General features: G+C 44.6%; 1 protein-coding gene across 1 annotated transcript; it reads right to left on the bottom strand.

Annotated features, from left to right (window-relative positions):
• CPA3 (carboxypeptidase A3) lies at positions 1-27,342 on the bottom strand. The gene is made up of 9 exons (XM_075555558.1): positions 27,222-27,342; positions 17,906-18,008; positions 17,698-17,799; positions 16,419-16,520; positions 14,814-14,924; positions 13,792-13,882; positions 12,249-12,451; positions 11,023-11,107; positions 1-461 (listed from the first exon to the last, which is right to left on the bottom strand). The coding sequence occupies exons 1-9, from the start codon at positions 27,299-27,301 to the stop codon at positions 274-276; spliced, it is 1,065 nt and encodes a 354-aa protein (XP_075411673.1). The 5' UTR covers positions 27,302-27,342; the 3' UTR covers positions 1-273.

The following is a 27,342-nucleotide window of genomic DNA, read 5'->3' as shown; positions in this document are numbered from 1 at the left end:
TGAAGGTTTTCATTTCCTTTTTGCCGCCTCCACCCTGGGTTTTAAATTTTACTTGGAGCAAGAAAATGTGAGAACAAGCTTTTCTTTCATGCCACGTTGTGAAGGCGCCACTGAACGCGAATGAGAGCAAAGAGAAATGACAGCGTGCAGGTGAGCGAGCTAAAGGACCTTTTTATGCGATGGGGAGGCTGCATCCACGGCTGGGTGACCGTTGAAACTCCCACGAAAGGCAGACATGGATGAGCTGACTTCTTCCACACTGAGGCTCACTCTTTAGCAAGCATGCTTGAGGATATATTTGGCAATAAACTTGACAGCTAACATGGTCTCTTTACAGGTTGACTTTATCTGAGATTCTGGCAGAAGGAACCCAAATTTGCCTTTATCTCGGAGCTCAAAGGCAAAGGTGTGCTTGATGCCCATGTCGTACGCCCAGTCTAAAGAGGAACCGGATGTCGGATCTGTAACACACAAGCAATAAACATTTCATTAGAAGCGCAGGCTAACACTCTCCCTCAAACTGAAGTCAGTGGTAGAAAATACCCCATTCGTGAGAGAAAACACAAAATGTCACGTGCCGTCCACTGCAGGAGTGAATGGCAGCCGTGGTCTGAGCCATAGAGCGTGAGATACAAAATAGTCCTGACTTTGGAATCCACTGTCCTTTTTAGATATGTACTGGGTCCTTTAAACTGCACTCGGGGGGTGGCTGATACTGAGTGGGTGCACATTGTTGCAGGTGGAGGAGGTCTGAGCCAGTGCAAGTGCAGGGGCTGGGGAAGCCCCGTGTGGAGGAGCTTTGCCAATATTGTCCCTTGTCTACAGTTCAGCCTCTTACTTTCATGTTAAAGTAAAAACTATGCTCTAGTTAAAGGACCAAGAAAGCCGAGACCAGTGATTTTAAGGAAGCCTTTAATCACCGACTCCAACGAAGGATGTTATTATTTGGTAAAAAGGTTAAAAAATACGTAAATGTTTTATGTATACACACACACTACACAAGAGCATATGTTATTGTGGTGCTGTGCTTTGGAGTCCATTTCTACTAATAGCAACCCTATCTATGTCCAACAGAGCATATGAGCCCAGACCTGCCTCACCCTCAGAATCCATGCTGTTGGAGCTCATCGATCTAGTGACTGCGTCCGTCTGTCTGGCTTGGATCCAAGGTTAATGCTCGTGAAGCAGCAGTCCAGACATCAGCTCTTGGGTAAGTCTGCTACCCAGACCCCTTCTAGAGCATTGGAGACCAAGAGTGGTCCCTTGAGGATTAAGGGGCACCTGGCACAAGCCCTTGTCCTTTCGATGGCCTCATAGGCACGTGAAAGGTGGGCATTGAGTCAGGGCGGCCAAAGAGGAATCGAAGCACCTGATTGATGGCACTCTAGAAAATACCAGAAGCACAAGCAGATCTGTCTTGGAGGACGTACATCCAGGGTGCTCCTTAGAAGCAAGGATGGCAAGCTTTTTCTCACGTAGCTTGGTCATGTTATCAGGAGAGATATCAAAAATAAAGACAAAAACGTTCACTGCCATACAGTCTATTCTGACTCATAGGGACCCGAAAAGACAGCATAGAATTGCCTCTGTGGGCTTCTGACTGAAAATCTTTACAGGGACAGAAAACCTCGTCTTTCTCAGGGGTTCCCAGGGGCTACTGGGTTTGAACTGGTGACCTTGTGGTTAGCAGCCCATTGGGTAAACAACCAGGGAGAGATTAGTCCCTGGAAATGGACCTCATGCTTTATAAAGTCGAAGGGCAGCAAAAAAAAGAGGAAGGGCCTCCATGAGCTGGATTGACACGGTGGTTACAACAATGGGCTCAGCGCTGGCAGCGATCGTGGGGGGGCAGTACTGGGCGGGGCTCCATTCTGCTGTGCACAGGAGCTCTATGAGCTGGAGCAGACATGACGACAACACGTAGCAACAACAATAGACAGTTCCCAAATCCAAATCGTCTCAGTGTGGTGTCCTTTTCTCAATTAAATTGTGATTTTCCTCATCTGAGGAATGACCAGGGATTTTTTATAGCCCCCTAGACAGTCTGACCATCATGTTAGATCTTCAACTATCTGTAAGTTCTGTGGCTTAGCAGGTAGTCACTCACTCTGCTGAGGTTTAGCATACGGGCCCTGAAGGGCGTTCCTGAGAGGTGACTCTAATAAGAATATTGCTTTCGGAATGCTTGAATGGCTGTTTAGTCTGGTTGGTTTGTCTAGTGCTGTTGGGGCTGCCACGGATTCCCACTGGTGTCTCCTTGCTCCCAGGCCAGCCACCTGCACCCTCCAGGTCCTAATGAGATGCGCTGAGGAACATATGATCCAGAAGGCTGTCATTTTAAGTCAGAGTTGGGTTCTGCTTAGTAGAAATAAAGCAACAAAATAAGAGACAAGGTAAAGGAGACAGGGTAGGTAAGAACTAGGTCTTGTTTGATGACTTAGAGCAGTGGTTCTCCACCTTCCTAATGTCGTGGCCCTTTCATACAGTTCCTCGTGTGTGGCAACCAGCCCCCACCAGCCATAAAATTATTGTCGTTGCTACTCCATAACTGTCATTTTGCTACTGTTAAGAATCGGGTGACCCCCGTGAAAGGGTCATTTAACCCTCAAGGGGGTTGTGACCCACCAGTGGAGAACCGCTGATTTAGAGACTTCTAGACATTTTAATAAATTTGCTACATCTCTAGCTGCACCCATCTCCATTTATATTATGTAAACTGTTGTGGTTTGAAAGGGTTAAGGAGTGCATTTCATTTATTCTGAGAAATTAAGTATATGCAAAATTTCTCATTACGACGAATAGTGCTGCATAGATGTGGTTTGTGATTTTCATCATCATGTGCTATTACTGAAGGCAACGCATTCTTCGCGATGCTACTATTTAAATCATCCATACCTCAACTTTGTAAGTAAACCAAATTAAGGCATAAAATAAATATAGTACCCCAAGTTTTTTCCCCCATAAGACATACATGATTGTAGACTGGATTGGTTAAACGTGACATTTTGTCTTTTTCTTGTCTCCACATGTACTCGCCGAACTGTGTGTCTATTCTTATACAAATCATAACCAGTACCTGCCGCTGCCAGCAACCCTTGTGGCCCTATCACATGTGATATTCACTTGAGAGGTTCCTTTCATGACCTCAAGACCGATGGCCACTCACAAAGGAGGGACTTTAGGCACAGCAAGGTTTTGTTTGCTCAAAGACTCAGAGCTAAGGAGTGAAGTCAGGTTTTGACCTCAAATCCAGGCCCGGTCTCTAGCGTTCATGCTGAACACGCTGGCAGTGGACGAAGGCTTGTGTGGCCATCCGGAGTCCACCCGGAGAAGGCTTCCTTAAGTTTTTACAAGGCAGTACTTGCTTTGGGCAGGTAAGTGTTTGACAATAGACTCTAAAAACAACATTTACTATCCCTTTCAGGCACAATTTTAGGTGTAGGATACTTAGCATGAATTCAGCAAAATGAACTGAAATAACCCCCGACTCAATGCAGCCCAAAGGAATCTAGGAAGTGATCTAACTTTTGAGTGCCCCATCCTCCACCTACTTGATGCAGTGCTTTCTAAACAAGTCCCTCTTTCGTTTAAACTCGTATGGACTGCATTAGACATCGTAACCTGAACACCTGCCCATTCACGCCAAGGGACCATTGTAACCGGAGCAAGCGCTGGAAGCAGGAGCATGTGAAACCTCCTGGTTTTAGACACACAATCATAAACGGAAATAACATGATCCCATGCTTTAGTTGTTTCTAACGGGACCTTGGTTGAAACTTCTCTTCAGAGCTAGAGTTTGGGTGTCAGATATTGTGAGCCACTAATTTGAGGTCTTGATTTATTTCTCCTTCGCAACCCACCTCAAAGTACATGCAACTTTTCTCTCAGCTGTGTCTCGCAGTTGGACGGTATCAATGACGCAAAGTCCCCTGGTGCCTAGGTCCTAGGCTCAGCCATTTCTAAATTGTGAGGGATTGGATGCACTGTCATTATACTATTATAAACATGTTACAATCTTTAAAAATCATTATTCAAGTTTCTGTGCCATCCAAACGTGAGGGTTTGGGGACAGAGTAGCGGGTACACTTTGTGGACTCTGATCTAGAGGGCTGCTGCTTGTCCTCCTGCCCCGATCCTGCATCTCACTTGCACGTGCTAGAAAACCACAGGCTGAGGGTAGAGCAGTGATTTTTCAGCCCCTCTTCTTAGAACCGCAAGGGGGTACTTTAAAAGATGCCAGTGTTTGAGCCACATTAAGAACAATGAAATAGAAACCTCTGGGGATAGGGCCCAATGTTTGTGCTTACAGCCCCAAGATGATTTCAACAGGAAGCCAGGCTTGAGAATCATGAGCTGGATTAGTTCTCAGTTTTCTAATGCTACATTTTAAAACTTACCAGCTATATTTGCATCTTAGAATCACATTGCAAACATGTTTATTTTTTTCTCTGAAGATCAGAGATAAGCTTCAATTGAGATTTATAAAATGCCCCCCCACCCCCATCAACCCTTTTCTCTCTCCTTCAGTGGGGAAAAAAATCACCAAAAACAACAGAAAGAAAAGGGTAGATGTTTTGCTCACATTTAGGGGCTTGTCGAGTGACAATCAGCCTATTGGAACGACTAAACTTTAATCATGGGACGTCCTTATCTTCTATTCTTCCCAAGTCAACCAGTTGGGGACCCCCTGCTTTTCATGAATGTTTGATTAACATTCAATCAGACGCTTTATTCAAGCAGTTACTCCTAGAAATTGTGAACATTTATCAAGCTGTTGCAGCCTGTATGGAAGAGGCAGTTCTTTTGAAATCCAAATTTTAAAAAGTTTTAACATAATACAAGAAAAAACTTAAAAAGTGACTGCAACATGGTATGGAATGAGCAATGGTTTTTGACCCTACTCTTGGCTCTTGAGTTTTGAAAGTGTCCCTTGATGGCATGCAAGGTAGTGTTCGTTGTGTGTCTGGCCATCTGCTCTTCCCAGTCAGAATGGCACTTCTTTGAGAGCAGTTTGGTGGCCTAACTCCTTGCCTCTGAAGGCGCCTCTGTCTTTGGCGGTTCAGGAGGACAGGCGGTCCAGACGTCCTTGGTCACTAAGTGGGATGCAAAGCCTTGCTCCCATACTCTCACTCTTGGCGCTTATACCGGGATGGCCGTTTGATGCTGTGGTTGTCAATGACTCAGTGTGTTACTCTTTGGGGCCCTTTACTCTGTCACAAAGAAGACCTTTGTGTTTTTCTTGTGCACATGAGTTGCTTTAACATCCTAGATGGTCAGATTTCTCATCCCCACCCTTGCCCAGTATGTTTCAATCATTTAAAAAGACTCCTACAGACTAGATGGAGATCCTCTGTTTTCAAATTTTGTCTTCATCCACTGGATGTCCAGTGAGTCCCCTACGTGTCTATGAAGCAAGATCTAGTTGGTGGCTGGTGACAGGCTGTGTCATTGTGCTCTTTCGTTGGCCCTTAAAGAAGGAAGGCAGGTGACTGGCCATGGCTGATGCACTTTATTTAGTGCATGGGACCTGTCTAGTTTTCATTCCTTTTTACAACTCTACCAAAGAAGCTTCCCATAATAGGAATTTGTGAGAATATTGTTGTGTTGAATTATGCCCCTCAAAAACACGTGCCGAAGTCTAACCCCTAGGTGAATATGACCTTCCGGAGGTTTCTCTTCTGTTTTTGGTTAGCTTGGTGAAGTTATTCTGGAATACAGTGGTTCCTACTCCTAACCCTGTCTGAGTAACGTCCTACCCACCAGGAGAACCCCACGGAGACAGAGACACACAGGAGCAAGCACCAGTCATCCAGGGAGGTGTCTCACAGTTAAGGAACACCAAGAAACGCCTGAGTTGGAGGATTTGGAAAAGACTGGGGGAAAAATAGACCCTTCCCTAGAGTGGACACAAAAAGAGCACGAATCTTCTGACACGCCATAGTGGATTTCTCTTCTCTGGAACTGTGAGAAAAATGTATGTTCTTTAGCGCTATCCACTGGGCAGGACTTTGTTATGACATGCCTGTGGGATGAAGACACGGGCATCTTCTCATGCTGTAGCGATCGTTGAAGATGCAGCCTTTTGGTTCCTGGTGTAATGCTTTATCGTAGACTGGGACGGTGGTTTGTAGACTCTGGATAGGTAGCGTTGTTGTATCTCTGCATCCGTGTGTCATATGGAGTCCTGGTGGTGCAGTGGGCATGCCGTCAGGCTGCGGACAGTAATGTCAGCCACTCGAACCCAGCAGCCACTCAGCGGGAGAGAGATGAGGTCGTCTGCTCCCATGCAGATGCCCATAGGCTTAGCGACCCCCGGCAGTTCTAGGCTATCCTATAGGTTCCCTGGGAGTTGACATGAGCTCTATGGCAGTGAACTTAAAAAAAAAAAGAAAATGCACGTAATCAGATTCCAAAAGTAGGATCAAACTATGCATGTGGTTGGTTGTGGTGGGGTTGTCCATGAAATGTGAAAAAGTTGTTCTCGTTCACAAAGCTGTTGAATATCACAGATCTACAGCATGATGCGGGGAAATGTAAGGCCAGCCTTCACTTTTACTGAGCAAGTTCACAGGGATGAATTCTGCTAGTTCCTATGTCCTTCCTTCGGCTGGACAGGGTGGGCTCCATCTTACAGAGAAGTGATCATAAGTTTCATCCTTATACTTGAAGAGTTCATGGTTTTCATACGAAGTCAGCCTTTTTTTTTTTTTAAAGCAATTTCACTGGAAACTTTGTGAATAAGAACAGTGGGGAAAGTCTCACCATTTTTTAGGGAAACCTGCATTCTATTCTCAGCCAATGCCCTTCATGGGAAGCTACCATACATCTGTTGGCATTGCCATGCATGTGACTAGGATGCTGAACATGGCTAGGAAGAAAGGCCTGACAATCTGGTTCAAAAACTTCAGTCAATCGAAGCCCCGTGAGTCACAGTGACATGCTCTGCCCCGGACTGCACGGATTGCGTGAGGCCAGAGGAGCCTTTCATCCATGGCCCAGGGGTCACTGTGAGTTGAAGGCCAAGACCATGACAGCTAACAGAACATTCCCGAACTAAGCTCACGGGGAGCTTACTACAGGAATAGATATGGCCTCACCTTCTGAACTGATGAAGTAAATTTGAAAAAAAAAAGTCCATTGTGAGATAACCAAACAAATTTATTTTTATTGCATAAAAGTGAAAAATGTGGTTATCTTAGCCAAACAAGTAAAAAAACAAATTGTCAGGCTGTACACACAGTGGTCAAGACCATGAACTCCATTCTTAATAACATCTGGGATAGAGTCCTGGCTCAGCTAGTTACTGTCATCTCATAGGGATGTAATGAGGAGCTAATCACAGTATCTGACATTGAGGAAAATTCAATAAACAATGTCAGATAGCATTGAGTAGAATAGCAGGTGTTGGTGCATTATGGCCTCCAGCCTGTTTTTATGAATGAGATTTTATTGGAATATAGTCATGCCCCTTTTTAGCAAATTTCCTATAGCGACTTCTGAGTTTCCATGTCTTAGCTGAGGAGTCCCACAGCAGCCCGACAGCCAGCAGAGCTGGAATGATCCCTCATCTGGCCCTTTCTCTAAAACAGTTTATCAATCACTGGTATATAGAATAAGGGGCAAGAAAACACAGGCCAAGAAACCCAAGACTATTAATTCCACAGTGAACAAGACTAAAGTCTAGAAAGGATGAAGAGTAAGACGTGATCTTGAGACCAACCTAAATGGAAGCCTGTGCCAGGCTCATGTTAACATTGTAGAAATGCCCTACTACTCTAAACCCCTACAGGGATAATAAAGTCCCAATCCCAATGTCAGCATCATCCCTTAAAGAGATAGAGAACTAACCTCAACTTTATATGGAAAGGAAAGAGTCCCGGATAAGCAAAACTGTACTACAAAGAGAAAAGAAAAAGACACCAAGTTGGAGGTTTCTCACTTTCTGATCTCAAAAACTACTGCCCAGTCACAGTGACCAAAGCAGCCTGGTACTGGCACCAGGATAGTTAGATACACACACACACACACACACACACACACACAACAGAATTAAGAATCTATCCACCTATGAAGAACTAAAGACATTAAAGAAGGCAGAGGTGTTTTTTTTTTCTGCACACAAGGCTGGCAGAACTGGATTTATATTTACAGAAAAATGAAATAGGATCCATATATCACCAATCAACAGAAATGAACTCATAATAGATCAAAGACCTAAGTGGAAACCCTAAAGATCATCAATGAAAATATGGGGCCAACTTTGAGGTCCTAATACCTGGAATAAACAGAGTGTGAAAAAAAAGAAAAACACACAAACAACAGAAGACGAAATAGATGACTGAAACCTACTAAACACCAGTCACCCTTGTGCATCAAAGGTAAACAGAGAGAACTCACAGACTGGAAAAAATTGGCAAAGACAATATAGGTAAAAGGATTAATCTCTAAAATTTATAGAAAAATCCCACACCCCAACAAGAAAAAAACTGAACATCGTCATTTAAGAATAGGCTGGAGATGTGAGCATTCACTCAACAAAGACACAGGGATGGCCAACAAATATATGAGGGAATGTTCATGATCATTAGCCATTCAAAAGATGTCAATCAAAGCAAGGATATAATCTCACCCCAACATTAGTAGCAAAGTGTCAAACACAAAAACCAGGAAACCCCCAAAACAGCAAAAATAATCTGGCAAGGTTGTGGAGAAAATGGAACCCTCATACGCTGAGGGTGGGACTATAAAGTGGTACAGCACCATGGAAAGCAGTGTGGCACTTCCTCACAAGGTTGGAGCTAGAAAGACCATACGCCCCCATCACCCCACTACTTGGTAGATGCCCTCGCTAAGGAACAGCTGCGACACAAGTCCATCAGTGCACACCAACGCTCATGGCAACACTATTGAAAGCAGCAGGAACATGGAGATAATATAAATGTCCATCAGTGGGAAAGTAGACAAATAGCTTTGTCACAAAGACACAATAAAATACTAAGCAGGATTTAAGGGGAAATAAAAACAAAACCGAATCTGCAAAATATCTCAGAGCATGGATGGCCCTAGAGGAGATTATGCTGAGTGAAATTCATCAATCCTCAAAGGAGAAATATTGTATGAGACAACTCTTATACAAAGTAAGGAAAACATTTCACAGTAAAAGAAACATCTTTGACGGCTAATACGTGGAAAGGGAAGCGAGGGAGAAGCCATAGATTAGAGTGGAGGCAGGTGTTAATTTGGGGGAAGAGGAAGGCAATATGAGCATACACTAGAGAGGTGTAAGGAAGAAAAATGAGGGAGGCAGGGAAGACATTGGGAGGCTTGAAAGCATAAAAGGCAACAGAGGCAAACACTGTTACAGACACAATCCTTTCAGGGTGATGATCTAGAAACAGATGCTTGGATAGACTTGCAGGTTCAATAGCTGTGGGATGTAGAGTGGGAGTGTAGCCAAGAATATATATAGGTTTGGCAGAGGATATTTGCATATGCATATGTACTTTTGCAGGAAATTTATCCATGGATGTGGTAAAGCATTCATAGGACAAAGTTAAACAAACTTCTTAGACCTAACCACATACCTCGTGGGAATGACTCATTGAGCCGATGTGCTCAGGCCCTTCATACCAGGGAACACTAAGGTTAACTGGCATAGCTATAGTTCGCAAAGACGATGTTCTAATTCTTACTTTGGTAAGTAGCAACGGGGTTCTTAAAAGCTCATGAGCAGCCATCTAAGGTGTAAATATTAGCCTCTCCTTCACTGGAGGAAAGAAGAATGATGAAGTCTAAAGACACCTGGAAACAATGAGTCCAATGGACTAATGGACCACACACACATCATGTTCCACAACCCTGAGATCAGAAGAACTAGATGGTACCCAGCTACCACTACTGACTGCTCTGAAGTAGGTCACATTAGAAGGTCCTGAATCCAGTGGAAGAAAACTGTTGAGCAAAACTCAGAATTGTGTGAAAAGAGACCAGGCTTATTGATCAGACACAGATAAGTAGGCCTCACCTGAGAGGTGAGGGCATATGTCAACTGGAAGATGACAGAAGAGTGCTCCAAATTTCTTGGATCTTGATCTGTGTGGTGTTGACATGGATGCCATCTTATGTCAAAATGCACTGAGCTGTACCATTAAGATTAGTGAACTTCAGAGGATGCAATAGCATATTGATTTAAAAAAAAGGAAAATAGCATATTTAATTTTTACAATCCTTCCAAATATACTTGTGCTACTTCAACACAAAAAGAGAGGCTTCCCAGGAAACACAGGAAGCAAGGGTGACAAGTGGCGTCATGTTGTGGGGATTGCAATCAATGACATGAAACAAACTGTGTATGAATTGCTCTATGGAAAACTGATCTGCTCTGGAGACCTCACCCAACTTATGAGAAAAAGTTAAAAAACAAACGTGATATTGAGATGTAAAAACAAAAGCAACAGGACTAGAATCCTTTCTTAATGCACCATAGGGTTACACTTCGAGATTTCAGTGGAACGTAAGGGGAGGGGAAGGGGAGGGGAAGGGGAAACTGGAGTGGTGGTCTGCCTGTTATCTTACCTAAATGTAGGGAAAACACGAATTGCTCATAGACAAAGCCATGGAGGAAAGAGTTGAAATCAAGCTAAATGTTTCAAAAGAGAAAGAATCAGCAGTGGCATCGCCTCCTTAACCAACTTGTTAGTTTTAATATTTCTAGGGATCAAAGTCGTCGGTGGCATAGATGGATCCAACCGTGAATGTGTTCTGATTTATGAACTTCTGTTGACCTGGTAATTTGATTGTAAAAACTCAGTATGACTTGCAACAAGGAAACCTACCCCCTCAGAGGAGACAGAATAAATCCCTTTGATGCATATGCCGTTCAGAATCTCCTGCAAAAACTGGACGTTCAATGAGCAATTCTAGTTATTCTAACCCCACTTATTTCTATAATTCTATAATTAAAAATATTTATAAAAAAGGACTTGAGTAAAGGAACCCAATGAACAATAGAACCAAACTTACAAATTGTGGATGCTATTGGGCCGTAGATGTACTGGGTCTCATATCGGGTTGCTAATGCTTCAATGCCGATCTTTGCAACTTTGTTCTGGGGAGAAAGGATAGTTGGTGTGGAATAACAGAATACTGTACAAATATTGGGATTAAAAACTCCATTCTATTGCTTCCCTGGCATTCGAGGAGCTAGATACATGGTTGAAGGAGCAGTTTAGCTTCAGTACCTATATTGGCATCAGAAAGACTATTCTGAATTTGGAATCCATTACACACAGCAATGCCATATTTCATTTTGTCTTTCTCTTTCCCTGTTTCCATCCTTCATCCCTCTCTCCTTACTTCCTTCTTTATAATAAAATACCTTCTCTTTTTTCCTCCTGGATTTTTTTCTGGTTACAAACATTTTTTTCCCAAGGTAGTGTTTCATTCTCTCAAATGGGTCTCATTTCTCGTCTTTGCACAGTCTCCTTTGGAGTCCCATCTGATGTGAGCATGCCGGGGGCGGGGGGGGGGAGATGGCTGACCCCTCTCACGTCAGCACTGCTAAATTAGACTTTCTCTCTGCGGTACCGCATCACCCTGAACACACATCTGTGAGTTCGTCTCTGAGCATGAGTGTCAGAATTAACTTCCATAGCACAGAGCCCCCGACGTGTGCTATGTCAATGTATGCTATCTTCAAGTGAAGATTGATTTTAAATATATATTAATAGATATTTAAAATATATTGATATATTTAAATATATATTAAAACTCTATTGATATATATTTAAAATATGTATTTAATATATATATATAAAATATGTAGCCCAACCTGTTGCTTAGGGAGTTAGAAATACCATTGATCCCCTCTTGACAGGTGAAGCAGCACTGGCAGATGTCTTGCTGAGCGACTAGGATTGTCCTACGGGCGGTTTTCCAGGCCGACCCCCAGGATATGTTGGGACTGCACCAACGATCTGTCTGTGATCGCCTTCTACTCTGGCTGCACAAGACGTTGCTTCGTATTGTCTTAGAATCACATTTAATGATTTTATTTTCTCTGCACTTTAATCAGTTGCCAGTTAAATTAAAGATGGCAATTTTAACCCCACGATGAATTCAATTAGTTCTTGGCCTTAGGATTAAAATGAGGAATTATTTCAACGCCACCCATACTGTGCACGAAGATTAGACTGAAATCAAAGGTGGTGTGAGTGCCCCACCCAGCCACGCGCCGTTTCTCCACCTACCAGGCTCTCGTGGTTGGGGGCCAGCTTGTGAGTGTATCCGTAGGGAAACAGGAGCATCTGGGAGTACGAGTGGAAGGTAATGTAGGCCTTGATTGACGGCAGGTGGCTGCGAATGAAGTCGCTGACTGCTTTTGTCTCTTTCTCGGACTCAGGTGCAGTGCCTCGATAGACTTCCTGACACGGATTCCTGGTGTTGGCAGATGCTGCGGGGCGTGGGTGGAAACGGTCATCATACTGCTCCTCGTGGGTGCAGCCCGGTCTCACCCAGTGGGGCTTCCCGAAGCACCTGAATGCTCTCCTCCCGGGCTGCAGCGCTGGCCCACGCCGCTGCTCCTACAGGCCACTGCTCGCACATGGCAGGCTGTGACAGGCCAGTTAGGCACTGCCAAGTCCATGTGTGACCACTGGTAACCCCAGGTGGCGGAAGAGTTTTCCTGGCTCTAATCTTGACGGGAACACACGGAGCGCCGGGTCCCGCTCCCAGGGAGCTCCTGAGAGGTTTCAAACCATTCCCTTTACAGTTAGCGCCTGAGCACTTCACTGCTGCGCCCCAGGGCTCCTTGTAACAGACCCAACGCACCGGAATATCCTCAGTCGTTAATTACCCCTTGTTCTACCAGAGTCCCAGAAATGCTCGTCAGAAGCAGCCTCGGCGGAGCCACAGAAGCCCCACTGTCCAAGTCAACTGCAAGCGCTTCCTAGCCGGGCGCTAATGAAACGTATATCCCACCCCACTCCCACCCCCGCCCCCAAGTCGCTTCAATTTGTTTCGTCGTCGGGCAGCTCTCCATTGGAATAACTGCTTTGGTCCTGTTCATCCGGGAAAGTGGAATTAAAAGTAGAGGCGGTATTCCGGACAAAATTAGGGAGAGAAACAAGCCAAACGGGGCGGTGGTAACGTAGCCCTGGCATTCTGCCAGCATGAAGCCAAGCTTGCATGGTAGACACAGCACCTCCGGGTCTACCAGGCCTCTGCTCACTGAAATCTCCTGCTCTTCGTATCCCTGCACTTCTCTGCTCCAGCAGCATGCGGAGCAGCTGCAGAAGGACCCAGCTGTTGGTTTATCAACTGTGTTGACCAGGAAGAGAGAGGGACCCGGACTGTCCCTGCTAGAGCTACGTGCTCAGGAGAAGAGGGCTTGAACGACTTCCTCACCCCGCCCCATTTTTCTGATCCCCTACAGCAAAAACGCCCCCTAAGGTCAGAAGGATTCTCTTCCATGTTTTTGAGGACCCGAATCACTAAAACCAGCTGCCACAGAGTGAATTCTGACCAAGGGAGACCCTGTTGTGTGTCGGAGGAGACTGTACTCTGGGGAGTTTCAATGGCCGACCTCCTGAAGTCTACTAGCCGGTTCTTCTGAGGTGTCTCTACCCTTGAACCTTCAGCCTTTTAGTCAGCGGCCACCCGCCGCGGGGCCTCCCAACAGTTTGCACCAAGAGGATCCGCGGAATACGTGTCTCTATTGAAATACAGTCGGTGAAGCATGGTGTTTGAACACCTTTCATAACAGAGTTCCTGAAGACCACGCCTACTACTCACAGTCCCAGGAGACGTTGAAATTCCGGTTGAGGTCAGTGCCGATGCATTTAGAGTGTTCATTCTTGGAACGATTTTTCCTCCACATGCGATTCTGCAGCGTTGAAGGATGGAAGGGTTTATATGAGATTAGTTTGCATTTCTCGATTTGATTATGTCAGATCCTCTCTGCAGGTGGTCTAAAGCATTATTTGAAATTTATCTGGTTAATTTGAGGCCCTTAATAATGAAGAGAAATGATTGCTTTCTCATAATTTATAATATTTCTGGAAACATTGTTTTTCTATATTTATATTCTTAAGCCTTGATGGAATAATTGAGTTTGTTTGTAAAGCTACTGATTAGTTCTCAGTATGAGTATTGGGAAATGATCAATGGTGTCCTTAAATTACTCGTAATTGAAATTATGAGATAGAATGCCAATTGTCAAGTTGTGACCATTGGAATCTAATTTTCATAAAAGAAATTGATGTGATAGTATTTTTCTAAAAGTTTGGCATTATCGTATATACCCACAATAGGGGATAAGGAATTTTATTTTAAAAGTACTTAGCCAGATACACACAAAAGTGTCTCTTGTCACTTGTTTGGTGTGTGTGTGTGTGTGTGGAGGGGGTGTTAATATGTGGGTGGGAGGTACAATAATCTCACCTCAATTTTTTTCCCCAATGATTTTCACGTTGGAATGAATATGTCAATAAAGCCTTTAAATGACTTTTATTCTTTGATAGAATATACTTTGGTCAGAGCAATACTCATACATTTCCTTTATAATAACTACTTTCAATTTTTTCCTATAGATTAGTACCAGTAGTAAACATGTCATGTCATTTCATCTTGCTTCAAGGACACTCAAGCAATGAGAAACTTAGCCCTGCTTTAGTTTGAAATTGAGGTTTTTACAATGTGTACTTTTATAGATATTGACTACTGCACAAAAGTTATACTGAATACCCGAGTCAATTGCACGCTAAAGTCAGTATATAACAGATCATATCATTCGAAACAAGAATATAAAGGAGTACCTTTGTCCATGACCAAATATATCCATCAACGTTGAAAACAGGAAGAACATAAAAATTCATTTGGTCTAGGAGTTTGGTCATAATTTTGTTTTTTCCATAACTTTTGGTTGCCTGTAAGGATAAGGACAGTTTCATCTTTGGGTGCAATGTTTAGCAGCTATGTAGAAAGCTGTGGTTGTGGTAGCAATGATTACTATTCCTTGAGTCATCTACCCAGGACACATAAGTGGACCTCAAACATTTTTTCCTTTAATTTGAACAAAAATAAATGACTGAAACAGATAACAGAAAAAAATTAAATGAATGACAATAATTGAGCAGACAGTATTAAGCTTTCCTTTATTCCCGAGACTTGAGCCAATTCGACGTGCAGCATGCGAGGTGCAGTTCTTAGCAAGAAGGGAGTTGGAAAAGAAGCGCTATAGTAATGTGTTTGCATTGATTCACTTCATTTCATGCATTAGGCAAATGCAGTTGGAAATTTTAAGTATGGGAATATGAAAAAATTGGAGCGGATCTAGAAAATAATTATAGTATTTATACTTGAGAACTTAGGGATTAAACAGCCAACATTCTCACAGTTGATTGATATTTCTCTGAATTTTCTGGACTTCCTGTGGCTATCTGTAGACTCTGTCCCCATCATTGGAGAATTTCTTTCTGGCACGTCTAGATGCGCGGCCAAAAGATTTCTGGAAACCTCATGATGTGTGTCCCTTTAGGGCCTAAGAGAAATTCTTGGCTCTCAGCTGGGACGGCTAACACAACTGCAAAGATAAAGCAATTGTACTGGCAAAATTATTTCCTAGTAAAAGTGTCCATGCCCAGACATCTCAAGGGATGCTCAGCTTGTGCGCCACAGCTGCAAGAAAGCTCAAGTTAAATGATAGCTGGAGCCAGGACACACAAAACTACAGTAAGGGGAATAGCACGAGCGTCTACTTATAAAATTCATTCACCTGTAAAGAGTCAGTGCTTATTTGGGAAGGAAATTCAAATACGAACAACCCCAGTACTTGCCTGGTCAGTGAATATCTAACCAGGAACGAGATGTTTCTGCAGTGAGCACATTAAGAAAGTTCAAGTGTGTAGGTAGTCACTGAGTTGGAAAAGACTCGCTGACGTAGGTTTTGTGTTCTTAGAAGATGAACACGGCTATGCCAGGAGCTACTCACATGGAATTGGTGGGCAAACTACACAGGCCCTTCAGCCGACATGGTTCCAAAAGATCTCAACTGTGAATGTCTACGAGGCATAGTTCCCTTCTAAAACACCCGGGGTCTCTGTGGATTGGAATGGACTTGACAACTGGACAGTGATTTCACATGTACCATACTTCAGTACAGGAGAAATTTCCATGTGATCGCTTCCAAAGCGTTACTTTTCAGGCCCATCCACTGTCAGCCGGAGTTCAAGACTCTGGAAGGAAGCCGTCACTCTTGTAAAAACTCACCATGAGTTAAACCCTGACCGTCCCCTCTGACAGCACCGGATGTGGCCTCTTGGAGCTAAGTGGGGCTGCACTGGCTTGGAAAGGGGTGTCACCACTCTGAGGTGCTGGGGGCCCGACAGTCAAAGGAGGACTTCATGTTCCAATTCACTTACCTGATAGACAAACCACTGGCAGAAGGCCGGGGAGATCCATTCTCGGGCGTGGATGCCACAGTCCATGAAAATGGACATCTTTCTCTCATCCTGCTTCCCAACCTGTTGACAAATAAACTTGAGATCTTAGTCTGCACACACTCCCACATCGATCCAAGTAGACCGATCCCGTACCCCTGTTTTCCTGAAGCAACAGTTGTCTCCCCCTCCTCTGGTTGAGTGGGTAACCGTGCACCTATGTGCTGCTTTAGGCCGTCTGAGATGCATAATTCATAGCCTATGACGCAGCTCAGGTTTCAAACAGGGTTCTTAGATTCAGGGTTACTTTGCAGCTTAAAAAAAGTAGCCATGTTGTGTGTTTCATTTTATTGCTAGCTTGCACTGGTCAGAGACATGGATGGGAAGGCCGCTGTTGTTTCTGCTATTGGCGTTCGTCTGATGGGCTCATCAAGTGGCCAGACTTAGCCACAGCAGAGAAGGCTCTGTCCCTGTGTTTGGAGCTGGGAGGAGAGGCGTGGTGCAGAGTGGCACATCTGTCACGTTGAGGAATGTTTGTATTTGTTTGGGGTGGTTGAGTGAATGGGTGGGAGATCCGGGTAACGAAGGCTTCTGAGTTATGAGAGGACAACTTTATGGAGCAGTGTCTTTGACTATAAGAAAGCTGGCGGCAGCTGAAGGCCATGGTCAGCCCTGGGAGAGAAGGGAGCTCCCGGAGCCATGGAGTGAAGGGGCTCATCACACCTCACACTCACTGCCTTCTAGTCACTCGCCACTCACAGCAACCCTGGGGCCCTACAGGTCTTTAACCCTTTGCCCTCTCTTCCTTCTTATGTTTGTTCCTCAGTTTTACTGAGTGGACATGGTTTTATACACCCAGGAATTCATTCTCTCGTAAAGGAGGACACACGATGAGATAGTTTGTCCACTGGGCACCATTCTTTCTTTTTAAGTCATTTTTCTTGGGGCCGCTTACAGCTCTCATAACGTTCCATACATCAATTGCTTCCAGCATATTTGTACATATCTTGCCCTCATCATTTTCTCAACATTCACATTCGGTTTGATGGGCACCTTTGACAGGTGGTGTCGGCACTTCCTTGGTTCCACCTACATTACCACTGGCCACTTTTACTCTTGAGTGGACGTCTCCAGATTACACTTTCTTCCAAAGAAAATACATCTTATTCTCTCAAAATTAGTTTAGTTGTGTTGCAAAATGACTTTTAAATTCATCTTTAGGACACAAATAAGAAACCATTGCTTCTGAAGTTATTTTTACCTTGAGAACGTATAATGGGTTATCTTCCACAGTTGTTCCGATTTTAATGCGAGATACCATTTCGGGGTGCTTATCCATCATTTTCTCAGTCCAAGCAACAATCTTAGGGGCAAAATCAATTTTAAGGGATTAGAATAAAAGAAAAGTGATCACAAATGTCAAAGATGATACTTTAAAAAAAAAGAAGTATAGACATTTTATACTCTACCTTCTCCCAGTCATTGTATTTGGCATAGCTGTGCCTGCGTGGGGCATCTTCTTTAACATCAAACTGCTTCTCAATCTCTTCTTGCAGATCATGAATGAGGATCCTGTGTGAGGAGGAAGGATAAGATGTGCACTGACCAGAAAAGGCAAGCATTGCTATCTTTCCTGTGCAGAAACACTCTCTTCCTTTTCTTGTCTCTCTGATCAGGCCAGTCCTCTCTCTCTCTCTCTCTGACATGTCATGTATCTACCTTCCGATCTCGAGCTGCATGGTCCAGTTTGGTGGCTTACCCTCACACATGACTCTTGATCACTTATCTCATGGATCGTCTGAAATGACCCAGTGAGTGCTGTACCTAGCAGAGACTGAATTTCAAAGACTCAAGAGGAAAAATGATATAAAATATCAAAGGGAGTTTTAGACTAGTGACCTGTTGAAATAATACTAGTTTGGATTTACAGGATTACATGAAATATAGGATTTCAATTCACCTGTGGCTTTTAATTATTTTTTTCATGTGGCCACTGGAACACTTGAGATTACTTTATGTGACTCACATTATATTGTTATTGGCTGGTGTGAACTGACAATGAACCCCTGTCCTCTTCAAAGCATGCAACACACACACACACACACACACACTCACACTGGAACCAACGCACACACTACACAGGTCACCATTAGATCTCCTTTAGTGCCTATCTGTAGTTTTCACCTGTGACTTCACACTTGGAGAGCTGGCAGACACTGTAGCCACAATAGCAATAATGATACTGGCAGTCAACGCTTAGCCTGGGGGACCTCATGGGGTTGCTGAGAGTAGGAATCCATTCAGTGGTAGTGGGCATTTTAGGCATTGTGCTGACCACTCTGTGTACATTCCTTTATTTACTCTTCACACGATAGTTTGTTCTCCTTTTAGAGATGAGGACATGGAGGCCCCAAGTGTTGAAATCGCTTGCCCACAGTTACAGATCTAGACTTTGCCTAAGATAGTTTGGACCGAGTAAGGCAGGGGAGACTAACATGGGGGTGGGGGGCGGTAGAGGTGGTCACATTGCTATGTCTTCATGTCTTCAGTCTGTTCTACACGTTCATCTCTCCCTGAGTCATCATATCTCATTGGCACCGCAGCCCCTAGAGTCCCTGGTACAACAGTCTCCTCATCAGCTGTTACGCTGCGATGCCCCTATTTGAATGTCCAGATCTTGCCTTCCCTTGGCATTCCAGTTCCAGGCTTATATCTCCAATGCCACCCTGGCATGTTCACATGCTCCCCAAAAGGGGAGTCTCACTCTGACATTTAGTTTACATTGGTATAGGAGGCCGAGATCTGATTAGTTTGGTCATCAATGAAGTTGCTAATTATTGACACACTCTAATAACTTTTATTTATGATTGTTTAATGCGTGTTGGACTGCCCTGCATGCACAATTTCATTTCGTGTTGTCAATATAATCACCCTTTAAATGGTGGGGAATTTGTTGCTCAGAAAGGTTCGAGTCTTCTCCCACTTGGCAGGTTTTTAAAAGGTGGAAGTTGAATGCAAGCACGTCTGACTTCGAATGATGCTTTTCAAATGCTGTCGCCATTGTATTTATACACATATATTTTTAGATATTTTGCCCACTTTGGTATTTTCTGTTCTATTCCATTGATAGAATTTCTCATCCTTCTGTGAGAATCAAACTAGTTGTTAATTACAATACATTTTAATGTTGCATAAAGCATCTCCTTATTCTTCATAAAAATGTTTCCTTCAGTAATTTCACCTCTCTTTAATAAATGCTTGCCAGAATAATTTAATTAAACTGGGAAAAGTTGGATTATATTTTGACTGGGATTGTAGTAAATTTTGAGTCAATTTGAGAGCAGTCTAATTTTTAATAAAGTAACAATATAGGGAGGCATTTTCTATTCTCTGATAAAATTTACATCCTTATGCTGTTTATTCATAGATTTTAAAATTACTTTTGTGAGTAACTTTTTCTCCTATTGTAATGTTGAACTCATCATCATTCATGTATTTGTAAAGTCACTGGTTACACTATTATTGCCTATTATTCACTCTCAACGGATATCGTTCACATCTTTTAGTCACTATCTTTTTACTTCTAAGAATTTGTTAGTTATGCCTTTGAGGTTTTCTGTATAGTTATGTCTTCTGAAAATAACTATATCTTCTACTGCTTTTCTCTTTAATTCTCCTTTCCTTTGCTTGATGGCATTCTCTAAACTTTCTGAACAATGGTCAAGAGGAGTGTAAAAGAGGCCTTCTTGCTTTCCTTCCAACTTTCACAAGGATACCTCTCTGCTTTCCCTCGTAAACATAACATTGCTTGACATTTTGGTGTCAATATGAAGCAGCTGCTGACACGACCAAGTGGACATGATCATTGTCCATTGCCAAACAGCCAGAGCCTATCTTATTGTGAACCTTCTTACAGTTTTGCAAAACTTAGAAGAGACACAATGGACACAGGAGAACTGCCTCTCTGGAAGGAAGCACAGGTGCATCAGTAAGACGGCTGATAGGACGAAAAGGAAAATGAAGCGACAAACGGAGCCAGAAGAGTTTAGTAAGCCTAGGAGTCATGCTCCTTCAGTGTAGGTCCAAATGGCCGCACCCCTTGGGTCGTGTTCATCACCCTGGAGGCCATCAGTGTCTGTTAGGCCATCACAGCAAGAAAACCAGTGTACAGAATGATTGCGGGCTTTGCCGCGGAGTCTGCTTCTGACTGCCAGCACTGTACGGGACATCACTGTGATGTACAAGGCTTCATTGGCTGCGTTTTGGAAGCCGATCACCAGGTCATTACCTAGTCCTTCTTAGTCTGTCATCTCTAGCTGAAACCTGTTGGGCATCGTAGTGACATGCAAGCCGCCAGCGACAGGCGTGAAGGAGTGAACTCGAGGTTCGTTGTCCAGCAACCGAACCCGAGTCCCCTACATGGAGAGCAAGAATTGTTCACAATGCTGACCATCCCTACAAGAGAAACTGCTCAATCTATTCTTTTTCATAGGGCCAAGGACTGTGATCGATCCTGGGAAATATTTGACTAAGACTTTTGAAATGAGTGATTCTCTCTGGAGGAGTGTGTCTCTGACTATCTCTGGAAGTGACAGGCCCATGTGGTTTTCTTCTTTGGGGACCCCGAGTCTCATGGCAGGGGTGGCTGCCGGGTTGTTGTCGGTGTTTGAGTCGGGTTGGACCACCTGTGTGGTAGCATGCCCTCTGTCTGTCTTCATACGTCTTCTCAAGTAGGGACTAAGCGGCCAACGTGAAGAGAGCCAGACACTCCTAGGACCCCAGTCCAGCTCAACTACTTAATGCTTCCTGTTATCTCAGGCAGGTGGATGTGCCTTACTGGGCTTCAGGTTTCTCACGTTTAGGATGCGAGCAAACCTACCACCCAGGATTGAGGCAAGCGTGAGATAAGTAGAATATAAAGGGGGGTGGGGAGCACCTAGTTGGACTGGACGAGCCTCTGTATGATAAATCATGAAGCTGAATCACAGTATACAGTCTCACTGTGCCCTTAAGCCAGGCTTCGGCTCGTGCAGTGGTTTGGCTCTGTGTCTTGCCAATGCCTGATGGGGCTGAAGGGGGGCCCACGGGGCTCTGCTGGAATCGCTGGTTTCCTCTTGCTGATTGGCCCGCTGATCTGAGTTCTGATGCAGCACCGCGAGGTGGTGGGCTCCTAATCAGTTTATTTAGCGATGGGACCACGCACTGCTCATGAATATTAATTCCCATTAACAGCCCTGACAAGCGATTACTATGCACATTATATCGAACTCACTGTGTGCATTGCTTTTGACTTACGATGAACCCAGGGTTGCTGAACAAGTACATTTGTGGCACCAATTTTGGGACCAGGTGCAGGCATGTTGTCCTGAAACTCATGCAAAGCCTGCGAAGATTGGATCATCTATCTGCTGCAGATGGAATTAATGATCTTAGGCTGAAAAGAGGGCATGTAGACATTGCCCCACCTGCATTAGGAGAAGGAAAAGGAACCCGGCAAAGAAAAATGACAGGCTCCCAAAGTTGATTCTTCACATCAGGCAGTATTAATTAGTCACAGGAAGCTCGTATCGAAGACTATTTTTAGACGTGTATATATCAATTTAGCTCTTGTGATAACAGCAGCCGAAGAAAATCACGCGAACTGAAATACGACCTTGTCACCAATGCAGCTGCTGAGGACTTCCGAGCTTGGACCAGATTGTGGCTGATGGGGCCTGGGAGGGAAGCCGAAGTCTAGCAACGGAGGACTCGGCCAGGGGTTAGGGTCTCGAGTCCCTCCACGCACCAGCAGCCGGGCTCAACCAGCTGAAACCGAATGAGTTTCTCTCAGATCCTATTTAATGCTCCAAGATTTTCTTAATTTGTGGGAAAAAAGAGCCCCAAATGCAGATGAAATAACAATATGACTGGGGATTCAGTTGTACAAGTGGATGCTGCTGATGGAGTCTTTGCTGTGCGGCAGCACTCTGCCCCCTTTGCTGCTTCTCACTGCATCGGGTAGTGAGCACGCCGTGGGGCCAGCGGCGCTGTTAACCAGGTGTCGCTATTATCACTGCCCTTGTTATGGCAGCTTGGTGGATCCGCCAAAGTGCCACAACTGGTCACGTGCGGTTCCAGGGCCAGGGCTTTGAATGCATTGCCAGAAATGCTGGGCTCGCCTTAGTCGATGGAGGCTGGGGTGGGCCCCACGGACCAACTCTCAGTGAACCCCATGTCCCAAGGTGAGGGCAGGTCAGAGGCTCAGAAAAGAAGCATTATGAAGCCCCTTCTCTCTGTAGAATTTAGAGTGATTCAAAGACGGGTGGGCTGTAGCTGTCTACTCCTGTAGAGTTCTAGTCTCAACGCCCTGCAGGGGGCGTCCCACCCTGTCCAGGATGGTGGCCGTGAGTTGGAATTGACTTGGCGCCAAGGAAGGTGTTTTCAGAGGGTTGTGGACCGGTGTGTTTGACTGCTAGAGGCATGGGGGGGGGGCAGAGTGCACGCTGTGTGCACACACCATGGGGAAGGATATTTCAGGAAGGCAGAGCCATTGTAACGGGACCTTAAAACCTGGTGTTTTGAAACCAGCAGTGGTGAGCTGGCGCCTGCTTCGTAGTGATCATATCAGGGAGAGTAGAAGTCCTCCTCAGGCTTTCAGAGACTGAACTTTCACAGAAGCAGACAGCCTCATCTGTCTCCCAGGGAGCCGATGGTGGGTTTGGACCAACAAACTTCTTATGAGTCTCCGCACACGTAACCAACCACATACACCATGGGAGCTCCTTCTTTCAGCAGGATAGCACCTTGTCTCCCATTTTCTCATGGGACTGCTGGGCATCGAACTACACTTTACTGACTTGGGCTTCCTGACATCTGAGACATATTATTTTTGCGCTGAACAATAAACTCTGAAGGCATTCCTTTCTTCTTTGGCAGGAGAGGGAGCTATTGAGGATAGCTCTCAGTATCCCACAGGGTGTCCTTACTGATGTTTATGATCCCAACCTTGCAGATGTGATGGACGAGGAGTGAAAGGAATGACCAATGTCGAATTCCTGATCTGCGGTTCCCATGGGAGCGAACCTGCTCCCAAGTTCTTCCCCTCCACCCTCTGCTGCCGCCCACCATGGTCAACGCTGCTCGGGCAGTGGTAGGAGGCACCGCGCTCAACGGTTTGCGCCTCAGCAAGCAATCGGTAGACATGTGGAGCGGTAGACAAAAACGAATGACGTGGCACATTGTAAGGGTTTATTTAATTGGATTCCTGGCTTGCTAGGACCCTGGAATTATGAGGTCATTGGACATTAACATGAAGCAGTGATCACCTCCGTGCCAGTTGGGTGCGTGCAGCTTTTGCATGTCCCATATAATCTTCTCTGGATTCTAATAAGTTTTGGCTGGATTTATTTTTAAAGATATGCTATCAGAGGACTACTTAGTTATTTTCTGAATTGCCTTTCTTTAACAATTCTTGATCTAATTTTAAACTTTTGATCAGAAGAGAGACAACTTTAAGACGGACAAAAATGTGAAAAGATTAGTGGTGAAATGAGGCGTCTGCCTTTCTGGGCTCAGTCCAACAGCGGTGCTTCCCAGCAGACAGTTGCACACCAGTCTGCTCAGCTATGTCAGAGTACGCATCGTGTGTGTTTTCTGGACTCGGGTTTTATGATTTTGCAAAGGTGTAAATAACAAGGAAGCGAGCAAGCTACTTCTCCAACCAAATCTGTCTCAGTAATTTAATTTTCTGAAATGAAAAAAAAACCGACATGCAGATGCTTTAAGCTAAATAGTGGTTTATATGCACTGTCTAATGAAGGGTGTCTAAGTAAATCATTGTGTCAAACCAGCCTCTTAATATAGGTTTATTCAGCTCGGTGCCTAAGTCTGACCAGATGTTTCTGTTCTTAGAACCCTCTTCTGTTACTGACTGACACCAAATAACACGTATAATTAATATGCAAATAAAATTATCTATATAATTAGTACTTGGAGACAAGATTTTAAATAGTTCTTGTCTGCACAGATCCCTTTACATATTTATATTTCTGAGGAAGGTAACTATCTAATTATGTGGATTTCCCACAACTGTGGCTAATTTGGGCCAATTTCTAGAAATCATGTTCTAATTAGATAAAACTAATTTTTATCGGTGGTTTAACATTTTGACTCTTGATGTACATAGCAAAAAAACCATCTTAATATAAAAGAAGCAAAAACGACACTCTTTCTTAAGGTCTGGATTCAACCCTATTTGAGTCAGGCCTAGGGGAACAAATAGGTGAATTCTGTGAGGGACTTTGAACCAGTTCTTTATAGTTTGAGCCGGATGAGAAGTGCATTTTCATGGTGCAGGACAGGGTAGTGGTTCAGTGCTGTGGGCTATGGGGTGGCTGAGATAGTGGCACCTAAGATCAACCTCGTGAACAGAACCTACACTCTGATAAGATCAACGGATACATAAGAACCACCGTCCGCTCTTGTTAACACATAGATGAAGATTCAGTATAGCTGGGGTGGAAATGCAGTCTGCACTGTGCAGCCAAACCAGAAGGAACCGGTTCTTTAATACAATAAGAAACGTGCCGGCTGCCTGCCGATGCCACTGTCATCGCTCCCCATGCTCATGTCCATCAAGTAGCCTTGGTCTGTGTTACAAACCACGGGAGGCTTGCTGGCAATAGTGGGTGATGTGTGGGGTTACTAACTGCGAGGTCAGTAGGTGGAGCACTCTGGCCTGGCTGAAGCGGGAAGGCGAGACCCCCTAAGATATTTCCTGGGAAACTCATAGGGGTGCTTCTGCTCTGTCCTAAGGTCGCTGTGATTCAATGGCAGTGACTTCTTTTTGTTTAAATCAGGCCACTAACAAAAGCTATTTCTTACGTCAGCCCACTGCTGAAGGCAAATTATAGAGACTCACCAGAAAGCGCCTTCATTTCAGCTTGGGTTGGGTACTCGGAAGGAAGTCGTCCATTCCAGGACTCTAGATCTGGTCTACAATCAGCACAATATAACGAGCACAATGATGGAGGCACCAAGTAGAGAGGCCTGAGCACAGAGGGGACACTCAGACTGTCACACGAGTGTTGACGTCAGCAGATTTTCTATCACATATGACCGATTCCCAGGATCTTGGAGGTATACTCATATATTGCATATTTCTCATTTTAATTGTACAACTGATGAAAAACCTTGGCAAAGCCCATTCTACCATATTTATCAAGAAGGGCTAAAATGCTGGCGTAGGGGTTCCTAGGTGGCTCGGATGATGACTTCAAAAGGCTGGCCGTTCAAGTCCACCCAGAAGTCCTTGGGGAAAAGGACTGGCAATCTGCTTCTAAAAACGATCATTGCAAACTACTCTGACACACCCAAGGCCGCAAGTGGGAAGAGGCTGCTATGAGGTCATTTTGAGTCACTCAGGTGTCAATATTTATTAATTCTTAGATTTGTACCACTGCGAGATTTCTAGCGGTCAAGAAAACCAGGACCAACAAACACTGGAACTCAACACCTGCTCCGCTTAAAGCCGTGCACAAGGATCATGTTCTGTTGACGTGCCTCCTGAAGGCCTGCCCTTCCGCGCGGTGTAGTTTGGTTTTATGAGGGTGTTGCCAGAATCCCACCCATCCGAACAGGCGGCCCACGGGCAGCAGGAAGCCCCCCCCTGTGCAGAGTGACAGGACCAACTTCCAGGGGCTCTTTCTTTGCCTTTCGAGTTGAAACATTCGGTTGGATAGTTAAAGCACACGGTAGCAAGGAAAAAACAAAACAAAAAAACCCCAAAGCTAAAAGAACTAGTATGTTTTAAAAAAAAACAACTAGTATGTTTTGAGAAGTAAAGTTCTCAATAAAAATACAAGGGAATCCTGAAATGATGAGGGTTAGTAGAATGAGAACAGGACTCCCTAAACAATAAACCTGTCCATGTGTCAGATGACGTTTTGGGGTGTGTGTGTGAAATGCATGCAGAAATGGGGTGTTAGGGCTTCTTGCTTGCTCCGCGGGCCCGGGCGTGGCCCTCAGTGAGTCCCTGTAGTGCTCCATTGGGCGAGAAGGACTCCTGAGACCCTTTCTCTCCTCTTGGATTAGTTTTACTCGGCTGCTTTGCCTTTGCTGTCTCAGAAGGAGCTTTGCTGTCATAAAGAGCAAATTCTTACGTATTTCACACTCCCCTTTTGCTAATTTAAAGGTAAGTGTATTTTGGGGGTGGGGGCATTTTTATGTCTCCAGAAATTTGGATGCCCGAGTTTGGTGCTGGTGATCACCGGTCTCGCGGTCTCCAGGTTGATTATTCATCCACAGTGAGGTGTGCGAAACTACCCTACTCTCCTGTGAGCCTGCCTGGACGAGCAGCTAGCTTTGTGGGTGGTAGACACTGGCCATATATGCTGGCAGGCCAGAACAAGCCTCAGATGGAGGCTGAGCTGTTCGTTGGATCTCTAGAAGCAGGAGGTAAAAGTCTGTTTGGCAATCATTACATTGTATTGTACACAGAAAGAACTTTCATGTAGGGGTCCAGTTAAAGATCGCTCCCATGTCATGTTTTGCTGTGGAGTCCCTGGATGGCTACTGGGTCTCTAGGATGACCAGCCTACTGGTTGCCTGTCTGGATACGCTTACAGACACCTCTCACATCTGAAAGTTCACAGCATTGGAACGGTCTATATAGCAAGTCTACTCTGCACACACGGGCCTCTGTGAGATAGAATCGATTCAATGACAACCAACAAGGACACTCTATCTATTTCAAGACCCCCGAGACTTTCGAATACCCGCATGTTTGACTATCTGTCGGAAACTTACATATGGTGCATCTGATTGCGCTCCATGGCGGTCTTGACGGCTTCAGAGTCCTTTTCCTTCACTCGGAAATCCACTGTCATATTAGCAGTCACATGGTGGGTAGCATCTGGATACCAGAAGT

The sequence above is a fragment of the Tenrec ecaudatus genome, chromosome 8 (genome assembly GCF_050624435.1).
Source record: "Tenrec ecaudatus isolate mTenEca1 chromosome 8, mTenEca1.hap1, whole genome shotgun sequence".
Lineage (NCBI taxonomy): Eukaryota > Metazoa > Chordata > Mammalia > Afrosoricida > Tenrecidae > Tenrec > Tenrec ecaudatus.
Note: the sequence above shows the minus strand (reverse complement) of the source record. Positions and strands in the feature narration are given on the sequence as shown.

Excerpts from the sequence above, each read along its gene's own strand:
- CPA3 (XM_075555558.1), bottom strand. The coding sequence starts at position 27,301 with ATGACAGTGGATTTCCGAGTGAAGGAAAAGGACTCTGAAGCCGTCAAG. Across the intron at positions 16,521-17,697 it reads ACCCATTATACGTTCTCAAG|GTTGGGAAGCAGGATGAGAG; the intron begins GTAAAAATAACT and ends ATTTGTCAACAG. Across the intron at positions 11,108-12,248 it reads CCCCCAACCACGAGAGCCTG|AACAAAGTTGCAAAGATCGG; the intron begins GTAGGTGGAGAA and ends CTTTCTCCCCAG.